Source organism: Lethenteron reissneri, chromosome 24, assembly GCF_015708825.2.
Source record: "Lethenteron reissneri isolate LAM-NWPU_2019-01 chromosome 24, ASM1570882v1, whole genome shotgun sequence".
NCBI classification, from domain to species: domain Eukaryota; kingdom Metazoa; phylum Chordata; class Hyperoartia; order Petromyzontiformes; family Petromyzontidae; genus Lethenteron; species Lethenteron reissneri.
The window spans coordinates 6888317-6911645 of NC_083802.1; the positions used below are offsets into that span (position 1 = coordinate 6888317).

Here is a 23329-nt window from a genome sequence, read left to right on the forward strand (position 1 = left end):
TAATCCATCTAGCACCTGCCCGCGAGCTGATTTCATCGCTTCATCTCCTCGGTGGATATCCCCTCAGATGTGTCCCATTCCTCGGCTGCCACTCCTCACCACCTTGACCATCGGCCATCATCCCTGCTGGCAACATGACCTTCCGAAGCGCACTTTTCTTAACCGTTTTCGTGTTGAAATGTTCTCTGTTATCAAAGCCACGTGTCCCTCTCCATTTCTCTCAATATAATTCCGAGCTTGCATTTCCCCAAGCTTCTTTTTGCACTCATGACCTTTTGTTCTCCTATCTTCGCTATTGGCCACGTGTTTTGTGGTACATGGAACACATGCCACATGTGTGTGTATATATATATGCAATTAAGTTCAACTTCTTTCGCAACCTACGTAGCCCACCGTTCTAATCGGAGGTGTGTCGGACAACTGTGCAGGGGAGCGGCGGCTGGACAATGAGAAGGACAACTTTGAGCGCGGGGTTGAAGACAAGTTCACCATCGAGTCCCCGGCACTGGGGATCGTCAAGAAACTTTCCATCGGCCACAACAATAAGGGCTCCTCCTCGGGCTGGTTTCTCGAGAAGGTGTGACACCGACAGCAACGTCTCACTCCTACAGCCCCTTCTGTAGTACAGTAATAATAATAGTCTCATTTGATATTGCGTCATTTGTGCTAATAGCATTCTATAACAGTGAACATTAATTTTATATTTGAGGACTAATTCCTACATACAGCCACTACTAGGAAAATGAAAACCATACTACCAAGCAAAATAAAATAATAATAATATAAACAAATTAAGAAAGCCCAACAAAACAAAAAGCACAAACAACAACAAAAGTGATCACAGCAAAGAAATTGGTCCATTAGGTCACAGTATATGGAATGTGAAATCAACTTCTTCACTGGATCACAGCTACCTATCAGCCATTGAGCATCGAGTCACTAAGACGATTGATGTTGTTGAGTTCAATGGATTCAATTGTTTATGCAAAGTCGGTCTTATTTAGTAAACTTGCTATTTTTCCACGGTATCCAGCAAGCATCTCAAGGGCACATTTAGTAAATGTACTGCTGATGGTGACAATGATATCATAACCTAGCTCATGTATGCATGTTGAACTCATTTCACACCGTACTTAGCCAAGCATGCTATTTAGAAGTGCGGAGAAGGAAAACAAACTAGATACAATCACCATTAGGATGATCATGCCTATGACTAAATCACCCTGAATGCACCCAATCTTGTCATATATCGAAAACGAATTAAGGTTTACCTATTTAGTGCTCTGATTAATTCTATGGTAGACTCCCTGGCAATATCAGGCAATGTTGGGCAAAGGTGGCCACAAGATGCCAGTACAGCAATGTATTCTTAAATCTATCTGTGCAGAACATTAAGTGTACTCCCCTCGAATATGTGGGGCGGTTTTGTCGATGCTCTCCAGTTTCCTCCGAAATGCAAAAGACTCATTCATGGAATGTTGCCAAATCGTCCAAACCAGGATCCTTCCTTAAAACTCGGTGAGACTTTTTTGGGTAGATGGCACTCTTTTTGTTATTATTCATATGCTTAATTTTTATAATGGTGATTAAAAAACATCATGAGAATGATGTTCATATTAAATCAATTATAATAATAAAAAACACAATTATAATTACGGCCTTTTGTCAGCCCACTGACAGATGAAGGCCTGACCATGCCTTTCAGTAATGGAGGTTGTTTGACCATACTTCAGCATGCTGGTCAGTGTGGGTTGGCAAAGGGGTCTCGAAGACCGCTTCAGATATCACTGGCCGTTCATTTTATCCATGGCTGGGAAAGAAACTCGGGTCATCGGGTTCATCGTCCAATGTGCAACCCACTCTGCCTCCGCTCCACCAAAAATACTCTGAACAAATATAAGTAACTTATTTGACTTCCCAGTAAAACTTCGTCAACATATATTCATTCCAGGAAAAATATTTACAAGTTCAAATGTTCGCATTGGTGCATGTATGAGCAAACCAGAGTATCCATAGACAACAAACATTACGAAGGGATAAATAATTCAAAACTTGCATTGATAGGTCAGGACCTACCTCATGTACTTTCTCTCACAAGCACCTCATTGAACTGAATTAAGATGTTTCACACACACACACAGACACACACACGTGATCCCAGCATGAGCCAGCAACCCCGCCTGCACGTTATTTGGATTGCAGTAGTGTGTCAATTGAGCACGGAGGTTTTCGCAGCCACTTGTAATAAAAGTGAATATTCCACTTCTACTCCTGTGGTCTTCTCGGTTATGCCGGAAGACCACAGGAGTTGGGAGTGAGATGCTCGCGGTAATGCACGGCAAAAGCTTGATGGAAAATATGCACAACACACCGCCTAACGTGAAAGATCACACTTGGGTTACAGCCGCGTGTCGCCGTAGCTGTACAATGATGGTGCTGTCATAACGGTAGTTAGTGGTGGTGTTGATGTTAGCAGTGCCGTGGATAATGACGACTATGTTCAGGTGACGGTGGAGGATATCGATAACGACGAGACGTACGACTTCCCGGTGAACCGCTGGTTCGCTGTTGACGAGGATGATGGCAAGATCCAGCGAGACATCATAGTGGGTGGCACAGAGGCTACAGGTGAGGACACTTGATTAACACGGCTTGCGCTACAGTCCCCATTTACAAAGTTGTTGCATGCAACAGACACCATCTCAACACACGGTTGCTTCCTTCAATACAGACATCATCGTTCATAATGCAGAATTCATGAAGCAGGTCGCATTGATTATGCTTCAATATACATTTTAAGATGTACATGCAGTGGTCAATATGTGGAAGGATATGACGGTATAGCATACCGACACTTTTCAGAGCACTCAACATGTAGAATACTATAATGTTTTCGCAGAGGGAAACCAGTAATTAACATAAGCTGCAGGATGAATAAGTTTTGTATTGGGACTGTTTCCTAACACACAGGATTGCAACTGCTCTGTGAGAATTCAAAATGATTCTTTGTCTCACAAGACGATGCTGATGGTGACCCAAGATATGACTGAAGCTTCGTCGTTATCCATCTGACCCATGTACAATTCGGCATACTTCGTGGCCAGCGATATCGCTCAGTGGGCCTTACCTGGTTAAAATAAAAGTAGTTACATAGTTCAGTAAATGCTCAACTTTTTGGTAATGACAGATAACATGATACATTTGAAACACGAGACCATGGATATAGGTTGACTGCTATGTTTCCAGTTTAACAATTATAATGAGCATTGCAGATATTAAGACCGGTGTTGAATGTCAGATAAATATTGACTTAAAGCTTTCGTGACTGCAGGAATTCATATTCTTTGGGTCTTTCGGTAAAGTCACTTAGATAGGTTCAAAGAAAATAACAAAAAACTACGACGTTTTGATCGCAACACAAGCGTTTGTCATCAAGATGACGAACGCTTATTTTTTGTTATTTTCTTTGAACCTATCTACATGACTTTACCGAAATACCCAAAGAATATGTCAGATAAATACTTAACGCTGAAATGCTCGGCAGCCAGTGTTCAACCCTTGTGAATATTTCATGCACGTAGAATGTTTATGGAGATGTTTCTGTATGTGCCTTCATTAAAGTTAGTGATCTATTTCAGCTGCAATGCCTTCGATATTCAACGAGGAACTGATCACTGTTGCATAATGCATCGTCATACTCCAGGAAGTAATGTCACTGGGTCAAATCTCACAGGCGGGGTCGTTGGGGTGAAAGGCGGCGCTGCTCCCCACGGTGGATGTAGCACAAAATAATAGCAATCGACTGAGCATTTAAAATGATATATTATGAGATAACAAAGGCTCGTTTTGGTCGGATATGTTCAAAATAAGCAGATGCATAACATGTCATGTGGCTAAATTATTATATCGTAGTCTCATTGCAAATGAGGTATTGAATTCTGGTGAATGCGATCACAGAAGGCTGCTTCTGCCATACCCCTTTCAGATATGCAAATGTTCAGATATTAAAGAGGCCTCTGTATTAATAAACCATGGGGAGGGGATAGGAAGGGCAGTGCGACGGGATGGGCCTTGTCAATCGGTATTTGCAGAGCGTGCTGCCACGTGGGCTGGATGGTGTGTCGTTAAGGTTGCTATGAGAAAGGAGGAGTTTAGCATTCACGACGGCCTTTTTTTGAGCACAGCATTGCTTGTGATAAATCTTGACTGGGTGACAAGCCAACCTTTCGGCAGAGGTCCTGCCAAACTCTTTCCAAAAAGTCCAGAACCAAAATCAAAATGTGGCTTTTGGGGAGGCATCGCTAAATACATTTCCAGGAAAATAAGAGGGCATCAACTTTGGACATTGTCCTGTCCCTTGCAGCCCCCTGAAAGGGCTCCAGGAGAATGAACCTTTTCGTTGGTGATGTTTTGTTCTTTCTTCTCACCAACACCTTGCAGGCATCATCTACAACATCTCCATCACGACGGGGGACGTGCGCGGGGCCGGCACCAACTCGAAGGTGTACATCATTCTGCACGGAGCGCAGGGGCTCAAGAACAGCGGGCGCCTCTTCCTGCCGGGCGGGCAGTTCGAGCGCAGCCGCACTGACTGCTTCAGCAGCGAGGTGGCCGCCCTGCTCAGCCCGCTCAGCCGCGTCACCATAGGCCACGACAACTCGGGAGTCAGCTCGGGCTGGTTCTGCGACAAGGTGAGGCTGCCGTGGGCTTGAGGGCATCTGGAAGAAATAAAAGCGTTTCGTATCGTCAGGGTATAAGGGATATTTAAACTGGCAACCTGCTGGATTGTCCAATGTGCTAACCATTACATTGTGGCAGCATCCTCTAAATAAAAAAAAATTTGCGGTCATTTTACCAAATTTTATCTCAGTGTCCTATCATGAGATGAAGAATTAATCTCTTTGTATCTCTTGCAGAGCAGTGCAATCTGTTGTGTTACAAATTGACCCCCACAGAATTGGATAACACAGAACTACTTCTGAGATTCATTCAAGCGACCCTGGTCACCAATTACTTTGTGTCGTCTTGGTAACTGGGCTGCGGCTTTCAACTCACAACACTTGCGAACCCAGATTAATCACAGGCAGCTATCTATATTTGAACCCACAATCTCAGCAGAGCAGGCTCAGTGCTCTGACGTCTGAACCACTCGGCCACCTCCCTGAAGGTGGCTTTTAACAGAGGCCCATAGGCTCGACTATGGTCAAGTAAAACATGGGTCTGTGTCTCTCTATTCAAATGAGTAAGGGAATAGTCCTCATTTTAGTTGGCTTCCCTAAGCTAGTGGTGGATCGTCGACATTCACATGGCAGGGCCAGTCTTTCCACTTCCTTCAAAGTGGTAATTATTCAAAGTGGGATCTTGAAAGGGTTGCTTTGCTAGAATTCGAAAGCACATTTTATCACTGTGAGAAACACTTTAAACACTTTGTCAAGCAGCCAAACTGATATATTGGTGGGTGAATAATTAGGTTTGTAGCTACTTAATTCACCTAACAATTCAATACATGACTCAACTAAAAGGCTATCGAGTAGTCAACTTAGTTATTTTTAATCTTTTATTTTTGGAGTACTTGAGGAGTCTCACTAGTTCAAACAGCTGATGTAGATACACCTTCTTGAGTAATAAACTAGGGAGAATTAATAATCTTCACTGTATTTCCTACATCACAAATCATTGATAATGCTTCATATCTCTTGCTTCTATTGCAGTGTAGATGATTCAATGTAGGGGTTTTCCTATTGCAATACTGTACAATATAGATTCTGTCTCCAATCAAGCAGAGGTTTAATTGAGGCACAGGTCATACATTTTGGTTTCTGGGTCAGAAGACACAGGGATGACAACAGCGTGAGATGGGATGGGAAGGGGTTAAATAATAGAGAGCATCTTGAAAAAATGAGGGGATTATTATAGTTCATCTGTCAATTAATATAGGACCAATTGAAGCATGAAATAAATTGGAAAATGTACATTGTGGGTGCAGATACCAGATACGTCTAGTAGCATCAATCTGTGAATTCTGAAATTTGAAAGTGGAAGATTTTGAGAAGTTATAGAAAAGGCAGTTTCAGTTTTCAACGCAATAGACACATGCCCATGTTAATGGGAACCCCACGGCTGAACAGCCCATAATGATTGGCCTAGGGCTGGACCCACACCCTAAATGAGTCCCGCTTATTAGAGGCCAATTACTCAACAACCAGAGCTGACCATTTCCCATGAGAATAGGGATGAGAGATAGCTAACCCAAAGGCATAGGGGCTGAAAATATAAGGTCCTGGATTAAAGCTCAAAATTAGCATGGCGCCTCTCCCATCCCGAGCACTGATCCACTGCCTGTGGCCCCATGACCGTCAAATGCAGGGATGCTGATTACCCCAATCTTGCCCTGCGTGTGGGTCCTATGTGCCGTGTGCTTTATTTAGATGATTACCGACTGCAGGTGTAGATAATTGAGTGCATACAACAACGTATGTTTTGCATTCGCTTTCTTTCACGTAGACACACACGGTCTCGCGTATTATCTACTCGTCCCTGGGATTGCTGCCGTGGTGCAATGGCTACCGCACTGGATGTACAACCTAGAGGCCAATGGTTCGATCTCGCTGCGCAGCAGTTGAAACAATTGGGCAAGTTTCTTAAATCCACCGCCTCTGACCATCCAGAAGCGTCAATGGGTATACCACAGCGAGTCGATCGGTGGGTCACGTGTGGTGGGGTACAGTGTGGGTAATGCCACCTCTTCCGAGACATCTCGTCAGCATTGGAATGTTGACCAATTATCCTCCGTATAAAAACACCTATCGTGGAGGCCGTTAAGCAGGCGGTGGCGTTTTCAAGCAATTGCAGGGCTGCACCTTTGCCTTTACTACGTGCTGAGGATTGTGGGGACTGGTAACAAGAGGAGTTCACCTCAGTTGCCATTCCCTATGAACGAATGACTCACTTGGGATTATGCATCAGACACATCGACCCCTACTTGCAGACTAATGCAGGCACTGAGTCACCTCGTGCCCACAGGGACAGCTGCCACTGGGGGTTCCCTTTCCATTATTTGAGATGAGATGCGATGTAAAGAGCTCTGAGTCTCCCCGGCGTATATGGGGCGCTAAATAAAATAGGTTATAACAAATAATCGTGTGTTTTAGCACATACAGTGATTGTCTTGTGTCATCATGAACGACCAGGCTCAGACCATCAAGACTGAAAACCTCGTTTAATCTCAGCTGGCAGTGACGCTCAGTGCTTAGTAAGCAGGTGCCATGTCCCTGTTGAGTAAAGTAACCTCCTTCAATATTTAGTTTTTCTTTGGCTGGGACGCTCTGTGGAAGAACGCTGGACTTAAATTTGGAAAGCCGAGAATTCATGTCAGTTGATGGTCGACGCAGCTCATCATCCCTCTGGAGTCAATACAATGGGTGCTACTTCATGGGAATTCATCATTTGGTTCTTTGTACAATCTACACCATTCCACATGAATGTGGAGTTTCCACCACTGGCTCAGGGGGGGGGGGGCTACAACAGAGATGACAACTTCCCTGTGCTATAAATGTTAATATTTTTACGTGGCAACGAATATTTATCGTATATTATTTATCTGATGTAGTTTATTACAGAATGTGTGGAAGTTCTGCTCAGTGTCTCTTTTAAATGAATCGTCTCTCTGAAGTCCGTCACAACACCAGGGTTTCTCGCAGTCATGGTGACATTCGTGGATGCTCTGTGCACAATCATTGTGCTCAGGAAGGAAAGAGTCATGATCGCTCATGGGCTGAGGAAAGTGTTAAGCTGAAGAGGAGGAGGAGGGATGCTAGAGAGAGGCAAGAAAGGGAGACACTGTGAACTATCTGCAAGAATAGCTCATTACAGAGTGAAATAGCTCACGTGTGCAGTGTACTGCATTGATAATGGCACACGATTTGCATAATTTATTTCCATGAAATATTTGCAAGAATTGCGACAGTGACTAATAGGGCCAGTTGTTGGATGTTTTTTCTTTGTTTGGTTTTAAGAACATTTCTATAATTTAAACGATCAATGAGAATAACAAAAGGTATCAAATATGAAATTAACTGTAACACTTGGGCAGATTTTGGTGAACTATTCCAAAGCACTTGTTGAACTCTGTGATGTTAAATATTGCATTTGAGCATTAATTTACTCGGCAAATTAAAAAAAATAATAGGAGCAGTTTATTGTATATATGAGCAAACTAGAGCTGCGTTTTTGATATTTGCGATCCTTGTGACAAATAGTGATGACTGTAAAAAAGCTGATGGTGATAATTATGTGTACTGTATGATCGTAATGGTGATGCTCAAGGCAGTAATGATGACAATAATGATGACGACAATGGTAGTGACGTGACATTGACGACGATGAAGATGATGATGATGAATGAATTTGTGGTAATAATGGTGATGCTGAGACTGGTTTTGAGAGTGCTCTGCTGGCAAAGTTAGTCTTATGATGCAGATGATGTTGGTGGTTATTATGAAGATGACAATTAGGCTGCTTGCAGGTTGTGGCGTCCTTTTAATGACATTAAGATGTATGCATGTGACTGTCTACTCCAGCGATGATGATGATGATGGTTAATGCGACAATGCCATGCAGGTCGTGGTGTACTGTCCATTCACGGGCATCGAGCAGTCGTTCCCTTGCCGCATGTGGCTGGACGAGGACGAGGGCGATGGCCTCATCGAACGAGAGCTGCATGAGATGATCTCCCTCCGCCAGATCAAGCAGAAGAGTGAGCATTCTCCCCGCCCGTTAAGCACGAACACCCTAGGGTGCTTGTCAGCAATTCAACTTTTCTACCAAAGGGTTTTTTTTTTCTTCACATAAACGCATCCAAATTAATATGGCAGGGAGACTATTTGTCCTCTGGGTTGAGAATAACTTTCATTTGTCAACAAAATGTAGCAGAAATGCCCTCATTAGTGAAAGCTCTTGGCTCTATTTTGGGGAGCGCCATAAACTCCGCCTCGGGTTTTCCAATAAATTGATCACGCGCTCACCCTGCCGCACTCAGGGTGAAGGTGTTCAGATCTAATAACCTGAACTGTGCTTCATGTCGATTTACAGGGATTGCCAGGCAACAAATATTAAAATCCAAAGGCCATCATAATCAATCCCATTGATACCGCCACACCTTTCCAGCTCTTTCCTTCTACGAGATTCCACAGCTGTTGCACAACCGACACTAGACTTCTGAGATCTTCCCCTTCATCGCTGAGCTCTGGATATTTACTCGAATACCCATATCAGTAAACTACCAGCCAATGAAGCATGCACCAAGAGATGCTCATAATAATTATAATAATAACAACGTTATTGATTACTTGGAAGAGCAACTCTGAGTTTCAAAGAAAATGTTCATGAGGCTCATACTTTTGGATGTTTGCCTGTCACCTCCATCGCGGATTATGTTTTATTGAGATAAAATCTGTAGAATGCAGAGGATGGCCTTAAAACTCATGCAGCAGAAGAGAATAGACACTCCATACAGAAATGTCAGATACATACTTTGTCATATCACCTCCTGCATCGATTCTCTTTAGATGGGTATATGCACGCACTATGCAAGTGCATATTCACTCACAGATGATCTCTGTGTGAACCACCAACCCCATGCCCAAGTTGCTGGATGACAGACACGCATGACCACACCAGGATTTTAATAAACAACAAACGAATGCTTAATTTTTGACATGTAAACCTCTCGATTTAAAGCTTTCGTGACTGCAGGCATTCATCTTCTTGGTTCTTTCGGTAAAGTCACGTAGAATGGAAATAATAAAATAATAAAAATACAACATAATAAAATAATTCTCACGACGTTTCGGCCACAACGCAAGCAGCCGTCCTCAGGTGAAGAACAGGTCTGTCGGGAAGACAGGTGAAGAACAGGTCTGTCGGGAAGACAGCGTCTGACGGGAAGACAGCGTCTGACGCTGTCTTCCCGACAGACCTGTTCTTCACCTGAGGACGGCTGCTTGCGTTGTGGCCGAAACGTCGTGATAATTATTTTATTGTTTTATTTTTATTCTTTTATTATTTCCATTCTACGTGACTTTACCGAAAGAACCAAGAAGATGCGAACCTCTTACAAGGAATACAGCCACATGTTCACGTATTGGCCCTGGACACTGCGAATGCTGCTGCCGCTGCTGCCACCGCTGCTGCGCAGTGCGTACCAGTAGACGGTGGCGAACGGCGTGCTCTGCGCGTGTCTCGCGTGCTGTGCGCGTGTCCCGCGTGCTCTGCGCAGAGCTGCCCTGGTCCCTGTGGATCTGGACGAGCGACGTGAAGGGCGCCGGCACGGACGCGCGCGTGTGCCTGCAGGTGTACGGCGAGCACGGCAAGTCGGACGAGATCCAGCTCGACAATAACTCCGACAACTTCGAGAGCGGCCTCACCGACAAGTTCATGGTCAGGCGCAACGCCGCGGATAAGCGCAGTGGCGGCTCAGTTTTGAGGATATCAAATCCGCCTCGAGTTTTACGGCCTCAGGTGTCACGCACGGGTGGATTAGTCGGGTTACTGGAACACGATGGCGGTGACTTTGTCAGTGCTTTCACCACGAGGAGAGCACATTTAATTGGTGCAGCTTTCCAGGAGAAGTACTCTCTGGTGGGAGGCCAGCACCGATCCATCATCGTCATTATCGTGATCACACTCTGCCTGTATATTTTTGGGATCAATGAATTGCACCTCGTGTGTGTGTCATTTGAGAATTGGAAATCCTGAGGCAGAGTTTACGGCCTTCCCAAATAGGGCCATGGGCTACCACTGACTAATAGCCATTTTAAATTTCGATTTAAAGCTTTCGTGACTGCAGGGATTCATCTTCTTGGTTCTTTCGGTAAAGTCACATAGAAGGGAAATCATAATAATTGTATTGTATTATGTTTTATTTTTATTATTTTATTATTTCCCTTCTACGTGACTTTACCGAAAGAACCAAGAAGATAATAGTCATTTCTGCTGCATTTTGCTGAAAATTAAAAATAACTATTACCACGTAAGACTATCACACGCACTTTCAGATGCCCTTCTGTGGCTGTCTGGAATGCTCTTCCTTCCGATGTTAGGAAGCCACTGGAGCTATGCACTTTAAAATCTAAATTGAAAACTAATTTATTTAGAACTGCTTTTTGTGTTTAGTTTGTTGTCCTTTCCCCGCACCACTGATAAGCACGGTTGGCCAGATATGGTGTGAAAGAAGTTCAATACACGTACAACTTAGGTACATGAGTTGAAGTTCCGCATTCCCTTCTTGATGCCCACAAAGTGGTACCTATTTTCTCTGACTCAGTATGAGCATGGGCTGATTTGGTATTCGTAAGCCTCTGATTGTGCGTCGAGCACTCCCACTGCAGTGCCACTCAGCTGGATTTTTTTGACTTTGCTGTAAAGGTCTTTAAGCCTCATTTGCCATCAGCATTATAATCATCCCATCAGCAAAGCTATTAAAAGGTTGCAGCCTAAAAACTTAGTTGCTGTGTGTCAACAGCAAGTAGGTAAAAAAACGTCGTGCTGCTGATATCACATCGTTTTGCTCAAATCAAACTTGCCTGAAGCATGCCTTGATAAAAGTAGCCCCTCTGCTGTGAACAGATGCTTGCATCTCTTATAAACAGCTAAACTCGTCTGCTCAGTTACTCACTATATACGTTAGTGTAAAGAATACCAAGGTGTAATAAATAGTAATGAGCGGTTTCAATTAGTAAAACCTCTTGTTTTTTCAATCGGAGTCCTTTATTAACAGGTGCACAGTACAACATCACATAGTTCTAACGTTTGTAAAATGTCAGATATTTGAGCGTGTATAGAAATAACAGTTACTCCCATGCACAAATACTGCACTGGGTATGAGCGGTTAATTGGTCAGCACAAAAATGTGATGGTCGGACATGTGACGTTGTACTTAACGTATGTGTGTGCGTGTTTTAACATTTATTTCCAGATTGAATTGCCAGACATTGGCTTCCTGTTCAAAATACGTATCTGGCACGACAGCCGTGCACCTTTTGGGGGCTGGCATCTGCAAAAGGTGAGGCATCGGCACGACTGACATTAATGCCTAGCCCAGGCTGCCATGTGGACCCAACAAAGAAGCCACCACATTCGTAGAACTCTCACTGCACAGTTAGGAGGTTGTTTAGTTTAAATTCCTGTCAGGAGCAAATTCAGCTCATCGTCCATCTGTGGATCAAGACAAATGCCTACCGTTCAGCGGAACGTCAACAGTGGCCATCCTGTTTCCAATGCTGACCTTGCCATAGGAATGTGGAAATGTCATCACTGGCTCGGGGATGCCAACTGAGATGCTCCAGAGATGAGCATGGGAATACTGTGACTTAGATTTTTTTAAATGTAATATTTAACTAAATATGACATTTCCTGAAAAGTGTGAATAATTACCTGAAAAGTAAATTGCCGAGTAAAGCCTCTTGAATTAATGAGCGGATGTATAAATGTGCCTACTTGCTCAGTACAAACATTGATAATTTCTTACACTGTGATGCTCATTTATTGGCCGAATAGAGATTATGGGCGACCTTCTGACGGTAGTTGAACTCACAGCCTCCTAATTGTCAGACGCATGCTCGAACAGAATCACCCAGCCATGTCGATGTGCACAACAGAGTAACACTGAAGAAAAGGCTGAAAATATTTGGCCAACATCAGTCAACCACTGCATTATGACTGAAAATATAAAAACACATACTAAAATAATGCTTTGGGGGAAATGGCCCTTTTTAGCGCGAGGCCTATCAGCCTTTTTTTCTAAAGAAGTCACTTTCCCAGAGCGGCATTATCTTTTGTATTTAAATGTGTTTCAGATAGCACGTCGCGTCTGTTAATGAACATGTGACGATGGATATATTAATCGATTCAGTATAGTTTTTTTTTTATGCTCACGATCATAATTTGAATCAGCCATGATCAATCCACTGCCGTACAAACGCCTCCCCAAGCCATCCCCATCCTCCAGATGAGATGCTCACAATACGTGCATCAAATTGTGCACGTAAATAAAAATTTATAATTAATAATTGCTCTACCTTTGCATGCAAGTTACATGCCGCCGTTATATTTAGGTTAACGGAGTGAATACAACTGTGCAAACTGGATGAGTAACAATACAAATTAGATGGTGAAATGAGATGAAAAAATGTGACCCCGGACTCAAGGTGGGTCATCGAAGTGCCGGCGAGATGCACCATTGTAAATGACGATGGTGACACGGTATTTACATTCTAAATTTGAAGCTTTCGTGACTGCAAGGATTCATACTCTTAGTTCTTTCGGTAAAGTCACGTAGGTAAAAAATGAAACTAAAATTAATAAAAAATAAAATAATAAAATCACGACGTTTCGGAGGCAACACAAGTCTCCGTCATCAGGTGGGACCGTCACAGCCAGATTTGCTGCAAATATTACATCTTGATGCAGCAAATCTGGCTGTGATGGTCCTACCTGATGACGGAGACTTGTGTTGCCTCCGAAACGTCGTGATTTTATTATTTTATTTTTTATTAATTTTAATTTTATTTTTTACCTACGTGACTTTACCGAAAGAACTAAGAGTACGGTATTTACACTCTCTGCTTCTACATCGCTAGCTGCCAGCACAGTCCTCAATATTTTAGATAGACACTGCATATAGATTATGATCAATGATGGCAAGGAATATGTATTTTGGTCTCGGCACTCGTGAGGCACTCTGAAATGCCAGGGCACGAACATTATTCAACAAGCTGCTATGTTTTAGTTGACCGCTGCATTAGCGATTTCGAAATGTAAATAAGCTCTTCTAAATAATTGTTTTAATGGGATGCATCAGTGTCATATTTTGGCCCGCAACACTTTCAGAACGCCTTTGCCTGGCCACGCAATCAAGCCTCAATGCAATTTGCGGGAGGCTGCAGTAACCAATTACTATTTTAAAAATGTCTCTCTCTCCCCATATTTCACGTGATGCATTATTACCACACTGCTTCCCCTGCTGATTAGTTTTCCACTCATGCAAGCCTGACAGCTACACGTGAGCGCATTCCTCGTCGCTGTCAATGTGGTCTCACTGCAACGGGAGGCGTTGTGCAGTGCGATGTTCTCATAGCCCCTCGTGCTGCAGGCACGTGTGGCTACTGCGTGTGCCGTGTGCGCGCACGTGTAATGTACGGCATTCGGACGGTAATTACTGTGTACATTTAAGTCAAGTTCGTTGTTTTTATGACTCGCATGCACTGACTGTGTGTGTGTGTGTGAGCTCATGTACATAAAGTGCTGTGTTTTTATCGCTTAAATTGCCTAGAATTGCATTGCAACAAAAGGCACAATACATGTTCAGTGTAATTATCATTATTATGGTTACATTACAATGACTCCAGCTGATATGCGCAGGTGCATTCGGAATTGTTAGAATTTAAATGCATTCACATTAAAGCAATGGCATTTGATTAAATACAACCCTACTAACATGCGCATTAACTCACACACGCGCACACACACACACAAAGCACACATGCATACACACAGTAAGAGTGATACCGGCATGCCTTGGTGCACTGCAACAGACAATTTGGCTAAGCACGCCTCATTTAACTTGGCGGGCACTGATCTATAGGGATGTGTCAGGATAGTCAACTGCTGTAAAACCCCAGCAGAGGAATTAACAGAGTCACATAGGCATTGCTTAAGCACTTCTCCCCAATGGAGACGCCACGGGGCTTTTACTTAAGAACAACACAAATTGTCCATTTTTAAAATTGAATGCTCATTTGCGGAATGTCTAGTGAACCCAAACCAGGGTATTTTTGCCTTCAGATTTGGGGTAATGCTAACGTCTTGGGGCAGCTAAGTCAGGCTTACTCACACCTCATGCTTTTTTATTTTTGTGCATATCCCATCTTGTCATGTTCACTCTTACTTTATAGTCTGCAATACTTCGAGGGGTGCTGTAACGCGGCAGGGCAATTGGCCCTTTTAAAAGGTCATGATTTCAAGTTCCCGTCAGGTTTTGATTCAGCTCATCATCTCTCTCGAGCTGATACAATAAGCAACACTTTGCGAGCAGAGAAAAACGGCGCTTGTCCTGTGGAGAAACTGAAAACGCCGTAGGAATGTGAAATACCCACCACTGACTTAGAGCTGTCAGGCGTGGCCCCATGTTCACTTCAACTGGCAGACATGTTTACTTTGTTTTCATTATCGTTCTGTTCAGTCTCTTTATGAACCATGAAATGGTGCACAAGAGATAATTGTTGCATCAGTGAATGGAGCAGGAACTTGGACAATTTCAAGATGTCTCTTCTCTAAATCTACAGTCTGAACAATCTAATGCAGAGCTGCTGATATGAATACAGCATTGTGATTTATGTTTCTTCCTCAAACGTATCCCATTCCTTATAACAGCCTCATGTTATGCGACAAAGAAATGCCCATTTGCAACTCTCACCGCAGTTAGTATAACATCGCCTGATGAACAAAAAGTTAAGTCGTGGAGCTGCAATACTTCTAGGGGTTATTTAAAAAGACATCTTAGTCACGTTGGGCGGTGCACTTTTTTAATATTCCCTGCACACCAAAACAAACTTATTTCATATTTCCTCACTCCTGGATTATGCTGAATTCATTGAAAAGCCAAATTTAACATTGTGCACTTTTAAAGCAGGCTGAGACTCACACCTGAAAACTTGGTTGAACCATGGGTGGCTGTCCAGATTTGACCTAGTATACTCGGTGATGCCCGCTCAGTGCAGACTGAAACTGAACAGGGGACACTTGTGAGAGCTCTCTGGCCATGTGACACCATCGAATTGTATTTTCTTATCATCTCTCGTCTATATAAGGGTGGATCTTTAAGCTCAGTTGTCGACTATACAATAGGTAATGGAACTGGCATAAGGAAGAAAGAAAGCAGTGAGGAATGGTGGCATTGTTGGCATTAGCCGTAATGACCCCTTGACCCTTATCATGATCACCTGGCCTGTGTGTTTTTTCTCCATTCTCTTGGGCTAATTGCTGGTCCAGTGACAGAGATCCATTGTTCATATATAACGTGAATGCGCATGTAACATTCATCGCATTTTGGTCAAAACTATTTTCGCCTTGGTGGTGCTTGTGGTTATAGTGCTGGATTCACAAAGCAAATATTCCAGATGCATGTAAATGATTTGGGGATTCATTCAGTCTATCATCCCACCATGTTGGCCTACTGAGGGACTGGCTCCCACCAAAAAAAAATTGGAATTTCGATTATATACTGGCTCAAGGGTGGCAGTGAAAATGTGCATCCAAGCCACAGTGCTCGGATGTACAGAAAGGCTCTTTGGGCCCAATTCGCTAGATCTATCCATCATTTGTCCACTTTCTGCCAGAATTATCGCAGTCATTTGTGGCTGGTTCCACACAAAAAAGCAACCTCTCTACCACTGATTATGCTGAACATATGCAATGGCCTAAAGTGGCGTTGTTAGAGTGGAGCCAATGATGGTGAAGAGTTTCAACAAAATATGCAGACACTTTTCGCCATCTTGTGGAAAGTTTCCCAGAAGTTTACAACAATGAGCTTTTTCTCCAGCTTGACTTTTCATGATCGATACCTCACCATGGAGATGGGGCAATGAGATCAGCCCTCGCACAGGAGAGAGATGGATGGTGGAATCGCAGAACCATGAGGGATAACGACGACGTGGGGAGTGCGTCATCCAGCAGTGGATAGAGCATTGATGCTGCTGATGATGAGATGATACTGCTAACTCAGGCCAACACTCTTCCAAAAAGCTAATTTACACACGCGATTTTCCTAGGGATGCAACGTGAACTTCCTAGGTATCTTCAGCATCAGCCATGATCAATCCACTGCTGGAAGAAGGCCTCCCCATTTCGCCACCATCTCTCAAAGTTGTGTGATGCAACGATCTACCTAGCACCTGCTACACATGAGCTAAAATCATCGTTGCCTCTCCTCGGTTGGACTTACTCCCAGATGCACTATATTCCTCAGCTGCCTACAGAGTAAAAACGTATTGTTGCTTCATTTGTATTTTACTTTAACGGAGCTCTTGTGTGTGCATGTGTGCTTGTGTAGGTTGACTCAGCCTAAAATAAGTACTAGGCAGACAAAGGCGGCTGGGCGTGGTGCTGGCCACCCACCACCTCGCGTGCCGTTCTGACCTTCATACCCGCTACTCGCTAGCAGCACTTGGCCCAACAGTCTGTCAAGGCTACACGGGGATTCTTTCTTGTGTGTGCCCACGCATTCCCCCTGCTCCAGGTGACCCTGCTCAAGTACTTCACCAAGGAGAAGTACTCCTTCATGTGCGGCCGCTGGCTCGACGCCAACGAGGAAGACGGCTTCACCGTGCGCGAGCTCTCTTCAGAGGGGGAGATGGTTGAAGAGCCACAGCCCGGTAAGGGTTCTTAATTCGACTGGTGTTCCAAAAAGTAAAGAGACAGAATTTAGTTTTTTTGTTGTTCAATAAATGTGTGTTAGCATTAACACGACAGTGGATTTCTCTTGCAAAGTTAACCACATTTCAGTTTTTGTCTCGGCCTCGCTGTGCCCTGCTTTGCACCACTATCCGAGTAGTGACTGAAACGAGGTAAAACTAATGGAAAAACACAGCACAAAATACAGAATATGTTAATGCGTGCAATATCAATACAATGAATGAACACTGGAGCATCATAACATTGTCTTAGATAACATGAATCTCAACAATAGGTCCTGGATGGACCAGGCACCTACATTAGCACTGAATAGCTATACAACAAGAGAATAAGCTACTGTGTTAAATAAGGTCACTTTGTGTAATCACCATACTGCAGCTGAAATGTAGAGTGCTGCATATAACACTGAACTGTGGATGAGATACTTATTCATCCTTGGTCTCAAGATCACATTCAAGTTACATGGACACAAGTCTGGCTCGACTTATCCAACTACAAATAACATTCACAAGTGGCAGGCTTTGTTGTTAACTAGGCCTCATTTATCATAACAATTGAACAGCATCATAAAGGCATTTACAGCATTATAACGGCAATCCTAACATTATAACAGCATTCCCAATATTATAAGAACATAAACGAACTTACAGGCAATGCTTTTTAAAATCCCACAATGAACAGATGCACCCGTCTTCACTGAGACGCTAATTGTGCCTCCATTTTGTACTCTGTGTAATGGCTGACACCCTTGCCTCGTGGCTTAAAGAACCTTAAATCGTAACTTCCTGGTCACATGACCAAACTCAACACCATATGAGGAAGTTCCTGTGTAACCCCACCCCCATATCTGCCGTGGGGCAGAACAGTTTTCCTTTACTTCTCTTACGCCGCACTTCCGAGCCGAGCTGGGGGCCAGGTTACTTTCTTCTGCTGCGGCAACTGAGCCGAGTCGCAAGCACATGACGCAAGCACATGACGCAGTTGTGACGCTTCCTCACATCGTACTGACTGAAAAGTCACTCGCATTGACCAAATAAAAATGATTTCAAATACCCCTGCCCAATTGGCACAGCTTTGGTCCTGAGCCAAATTGAGATGTCTCGTAAGGCCAACGTGTTATATTGTTTGGTTCTGACTCGGCAATTAGCCAATAGTAAACCACCCACGCTGGCTCGGCCTCGGATATGCCAGTGGAAAAGGAGTATCGGTGACGCACAGGCTTCCTCAGATACGAGGTGTTCTTGGTTTTGGCCCTCCAGCCAGGACTGCACTAACTCTCTTCCCTTCTTGATCGCATGATACGTCCTAATACAGGAGTCGGCAACCGGAATAACAAGAAGAGCCATTTTTTTCGAATTCGGAAACAAAAACTCAATATTTCAAGAGCCACAAGGCATGTGATTACAAGGCAGGTGGTCCTCAATAAATTACGTCATGAAGTAGTGCTTAAAGAGTCACATTCGGCTGTGGGACCGCAGGTTGCCAACCCCTGGTCTAATACGTACCAGGGTGATGCCTCATTCCTGATGACATTTTCACCAAAATCCTAGGTTCACAGAATTATTTTTTCTCTTGGGGCTTTTCAGTAACAAGCACCAATGGTTGCAACATTCTTCAAAGTCCCTTTACTTACATGAAACACCTCTGCAGAAGTAACAACTATATCCTGCGTAGATCAGAACGCTTCACTACAACACAAAAGCTGGAGTGCGTAGTTGGTGTGCACCCAGAGGGAGGGGTACATGCACAGGGTGTTTCGGGCAGGTCACAGAGATGAGCACTGCAGTGGCACGCAGAGGTCGGTGATGGCGAGAGAGATCTGAGCCTCAGAGCGGGGTGAGGCTTTAAGAGCATATCTTTAAGGTCAGGTGTGTGATGTGGCAGAATAAAATCTGGCAGAAGATGAAAGGAAGTAATTGTAAGATGCGATGGCATCAGTCGCATTACTACTACTCATAATAATGATGCCCTTTATTTACTCAGGAAAGCTTCACTGAGATGTCACATTTATTTTAAAGGTGACCTGCATTCGGTTGCTTGGCCAGTTCCATTGATCAGTGTTTTAGCAAGTGAGATGAAACTGCAATACCAGAATACAACCCATGCATTTGAGGAGGTAACATTCAATCCTATGCACATATGTATTGAATACGACTTTTTTTTCCTGCCATCTGTTGGTCATCTTGCAGCCTGAGTATACATCACCTGGCAGTCTCCCATTCAAGTACTAGCCAGGTTCAAACCTGCTTATCTTCTGATATCAGATGACATCGATTGCATTCAGTGTGATTTGGTTGTTTAATGGTAGTAATGCCTTGATCTTGATCACCATCATCATGATCGCCACTATCTTAGCTATTTCCATCATACTCTCATTATCATCCTCCTCATCATCATAATTTTCATAATCGGCGCCCTGAGATGCATCAGAACCTTGGACTTGGCATCACCCAGCTCACCGTGCGTGGAGCACAGATTAACAACTGTGGCACTCTGGATCTGCTGCGTGCAGTGGTCAAGTACCTGGTGACGATCCACACGGGGAAACACGGGGGCGGCGGCACAGATGCCAACGTGTTCGTGTGTCTCTATGGGGAGCAGGGCGACACGGGCGACCGTATGCTGTACACCAGCCGCAACAACGTCAACAAGTTTGAGAGAGGAAACGTGAGCATGCAACTCCGCTTATAATCATCTGTGATAACCTTTTGCTTGGATGGGGCTTAAGTGCCTCAGCAAATAAAAGCCCCTTACGTCACATATCATGGGCGCCACGGTGGCGAGATGTTTACTACCTCCCTTGGTATACCGGGTTCGATCCTGACCCTGACGCCTGTTGTATGTTTGGAGTTTGCATTTTTCTCTCCCCGTGAGCGCGTGGATTTTTCTTCAGGTCCTCCGGGTTTTTTCTCCACATTTAGAAACACGCGTTTAGAACATTTGGCTGCTATACATTTCCACATGATAAGCCACTTTGTTGAGCTATCAATTGTGGCCAGATTGCTTGTGAAAAAGCGCTATACAGCTCAGTGGGCCCTACCTGATAAAATTAAAACATGTTTAGTTTCATTGTCTAGTTTCATCTCAAACATTCGAAAAGCATCCACCAGGGTAGCTCTTCCTATGTGGTACAAGGTGACTCAGTGGTGGCCTGCAAGTAGACATTAGTCTGCCAGTAGGGGGCGATGATTGCTGCTATGTGTAATCCCAATTGAGTAATTTTGCGAATCAGTTTAAAATTTAGTAAAATTGTACCATGATGCGGGCACACAATGGCATACTCGTTTCGAAAAAAATAACGGGATCTTTAGTGTCCACTGCAAAGCAAATGCCGCCGAAAAATGCTTCATATACCGACAGTATTAACCAGGGCAACCTTCCCGATTTGAACCATCAACCTCTGCAGCATGGCGTCGAACACATCCACTATCCCTGCGTTAAGTAGCCGCCCTAAACATTCATTCTGCTGCAGCACATCCGACAATTAACAGCCCTTGGTCAATCCACTGCTGTATGGAAGCCTCTCACACACCTCTTCAATCATAGAAGTTGGTTAACCATAATACTTAATCGTACCGGTCAATGTGGGTTGGTAAAGCTGGGGCCCGAAACCCATTCAGATATCGCTCGCCACTGATGTTAGCCGTGGTCTGGAATTGAAGGCAGGTCATCGGGTTCATGGCGCAGTTCGCTCACCACTGCAACACTGCTCCTCCCACATCCGATACGTGTAACAAAGATGTAGTCACATACACGAGGATGTGGACTTTCCTGTCGCTCAGCTTCCCGTTTTTTGAATGCGTTCCCTTATCCACGATTTGGTATTTGGTTGTATCATGAGGATGTTTATTGAAAATTTCTCCAGTTAATTTATGGGTACTTGAACAAAAAAATTATGTAGGGTTTTTTTTGACACAATATAGGTAAAAACAAAACATAGAACAACACGGTGCAGCCAACACATCCAGAAATAAACATGTCACAACCGTGCAAGTCTTATCGGATTAGCAAGCAGGTGAAATCAGGGCGAATAATAATGTAAGACGCAGATTTGCTTGGTCATTAAACTAGATTCGAAGCTTTCGTGACTGCAGGAATTACTCTTTGGTTCTTTCGGTAAAGTCACGTAGAAAGAAATTAAATTCAATAATAATAGAATACGACGTTTCGATTGCAACACAAGCAACCATCATCAGGTACAAATGGATGAGAAAACAAACATAGTAAACTATGAAATATAATGCAATACAACACAGAGAGTCGGCCAACACAACAGTCAACACCCCTCCTGGTTGTTTAAGTTCTTCCAAAGATTGCTAAATTTGAGAGAGAGACAAAACATAGACACGGAGACACACAGACGGACCCACAAGCAGAGAGAGACTTACACTGAGACAAACAGAGAGAGACACACACACACTGTCTCTCACTGTGTCTCTCACACACTGTGTGTCTCTCTCTGTGTGTCTCTGTGTGAGTGTGTGTCTGTCTGTGTCTCCGCGTGTCTATGTTTGTCTCTCTCTCAAATTTAGCAATCTTTGGAAGAACGTGATCAACTAGGTGGAGTGTTGACTATTGCGTTGGCAGACTCTCTGTGTTGTACTGCATTCTATTTCCAAGTTTACTATGTTTGTTTTCTCATTCATTTGTACCTGATGATGGTTACTTGTGTTGCAATCGAAACGGCGTATTCTATTATTATTTTATTTTATTTCTTTTGACTTTACCGAAATAACGAAAGAGTGTTTTTGTCACAAGCGGCCTCCTTTTGCCCATTTCAGCAATTTGTTTATTGTTGGGGTTGTTTCCACCTGATGACGGACACTTGTGTCGCGCCCGAAGCGTCGTGATTAAATTTTATTTATTTCTACGTGACTTTACCGAAAGCACCAAAGCGTGCTTGGTCATTATCTAACAAATATTACAATAGTATTGCTCTGAAAAAAGGGAGCAAACCTGCCATGCTGTGCAGTACCAATGTGATTTATATGGGATTAGAAACAGGATCGCACAAACACCGCATCTGTACGTGCAAGGTGTAAATCGGATAAAGTGTGTAACGGATTAAAGTGCGTAACATTCGACAGCAGTGCGGCGAAACAAAAAACAGACATCCTGGGATTTGGTCTCTGACACCCACATACGACGGTGTGGTGCTTCTTCCCACACCTTTGATGTCCACCCTAAGGCAGACGGCAAGCTTGGGCCATTGTTGGACGTTTGCGAGAATGTAACCTTGGAAGATGATTCGGTGGTTAGAGAATGATCCGCGGGCAACCCGACTGCCTTCATTGATATTCTTATTAGTTATTAGTATTTTAATTACGTATGTATTTTAACATTCAAATGCAATCGTCGGTTATGATATGACTCGAATTATTGTTATCGAACTTCATTATGAAGTAGTTTTCTCTTGGTTTGAATATAATACTGTGTGGACATTTACATTTGATAAGGCTTTGTAGGTCAATTAGCTACTGATTACGTTTAATTTTTACTGACTTTATTTTTGATGTGTGTTTCAGTATCATGTCCAGCAGTTCGACATAGTTCTATTTTAAAGGCCTGAATTAAAAAAAACAGAATTACATTGTATGCTCTTCCAGTGCCATAGCAAACCATTTTTATACAGTGACATCGATTGTAAATCATTTCAATGTACGCACTTTTATTCCTGCCTGTTAAACATGGCAAAACACTGTTCAAGATATCTGGGAATGGGGCTTTGATTGATCTGTTTATAGCAAGAAGGTGTTTGAGTCTAACTAAATAATATAAACTCAGTACGCAATATTAAGATCATGTGTACATTTAGTAATCTTAATGGTAATGTTTATGACAAAATGTGTTCCTGAACGCA

The 23329-nt window shown here is 43.4% G+C and overlaps 1 protein-coding gene across 1 annotated transcript in view; it reads left to right on the forward strand.

The window, feature by feature from the left end:
- Positions 1-23329, forward strand: part of LOC133346473 (lipoxygenase homology domain-containing protein 1-like) — a 121404-nt gene that overhangs the window by 17359 nt on the left and 80716 nt on the right. Inside the window, 8 exon segments of the mRNA XM_061558084.1 lie at positions 429-577; positions 2505-2628; positions 4441-4691; positions 8620-8755; positions 10277-10437; positions 11975-12061; positions 17294-17429; positions 19982-20136. Coding sequence (XP_061414068.1) covers positions 429-577; positions 2505-2628; positions 4441-4691; positions 8620-8755; positions 10277-10437; positions 11975-12061; positions 17294-17429; positions 19982-20136 — 1199 coding nt within the window.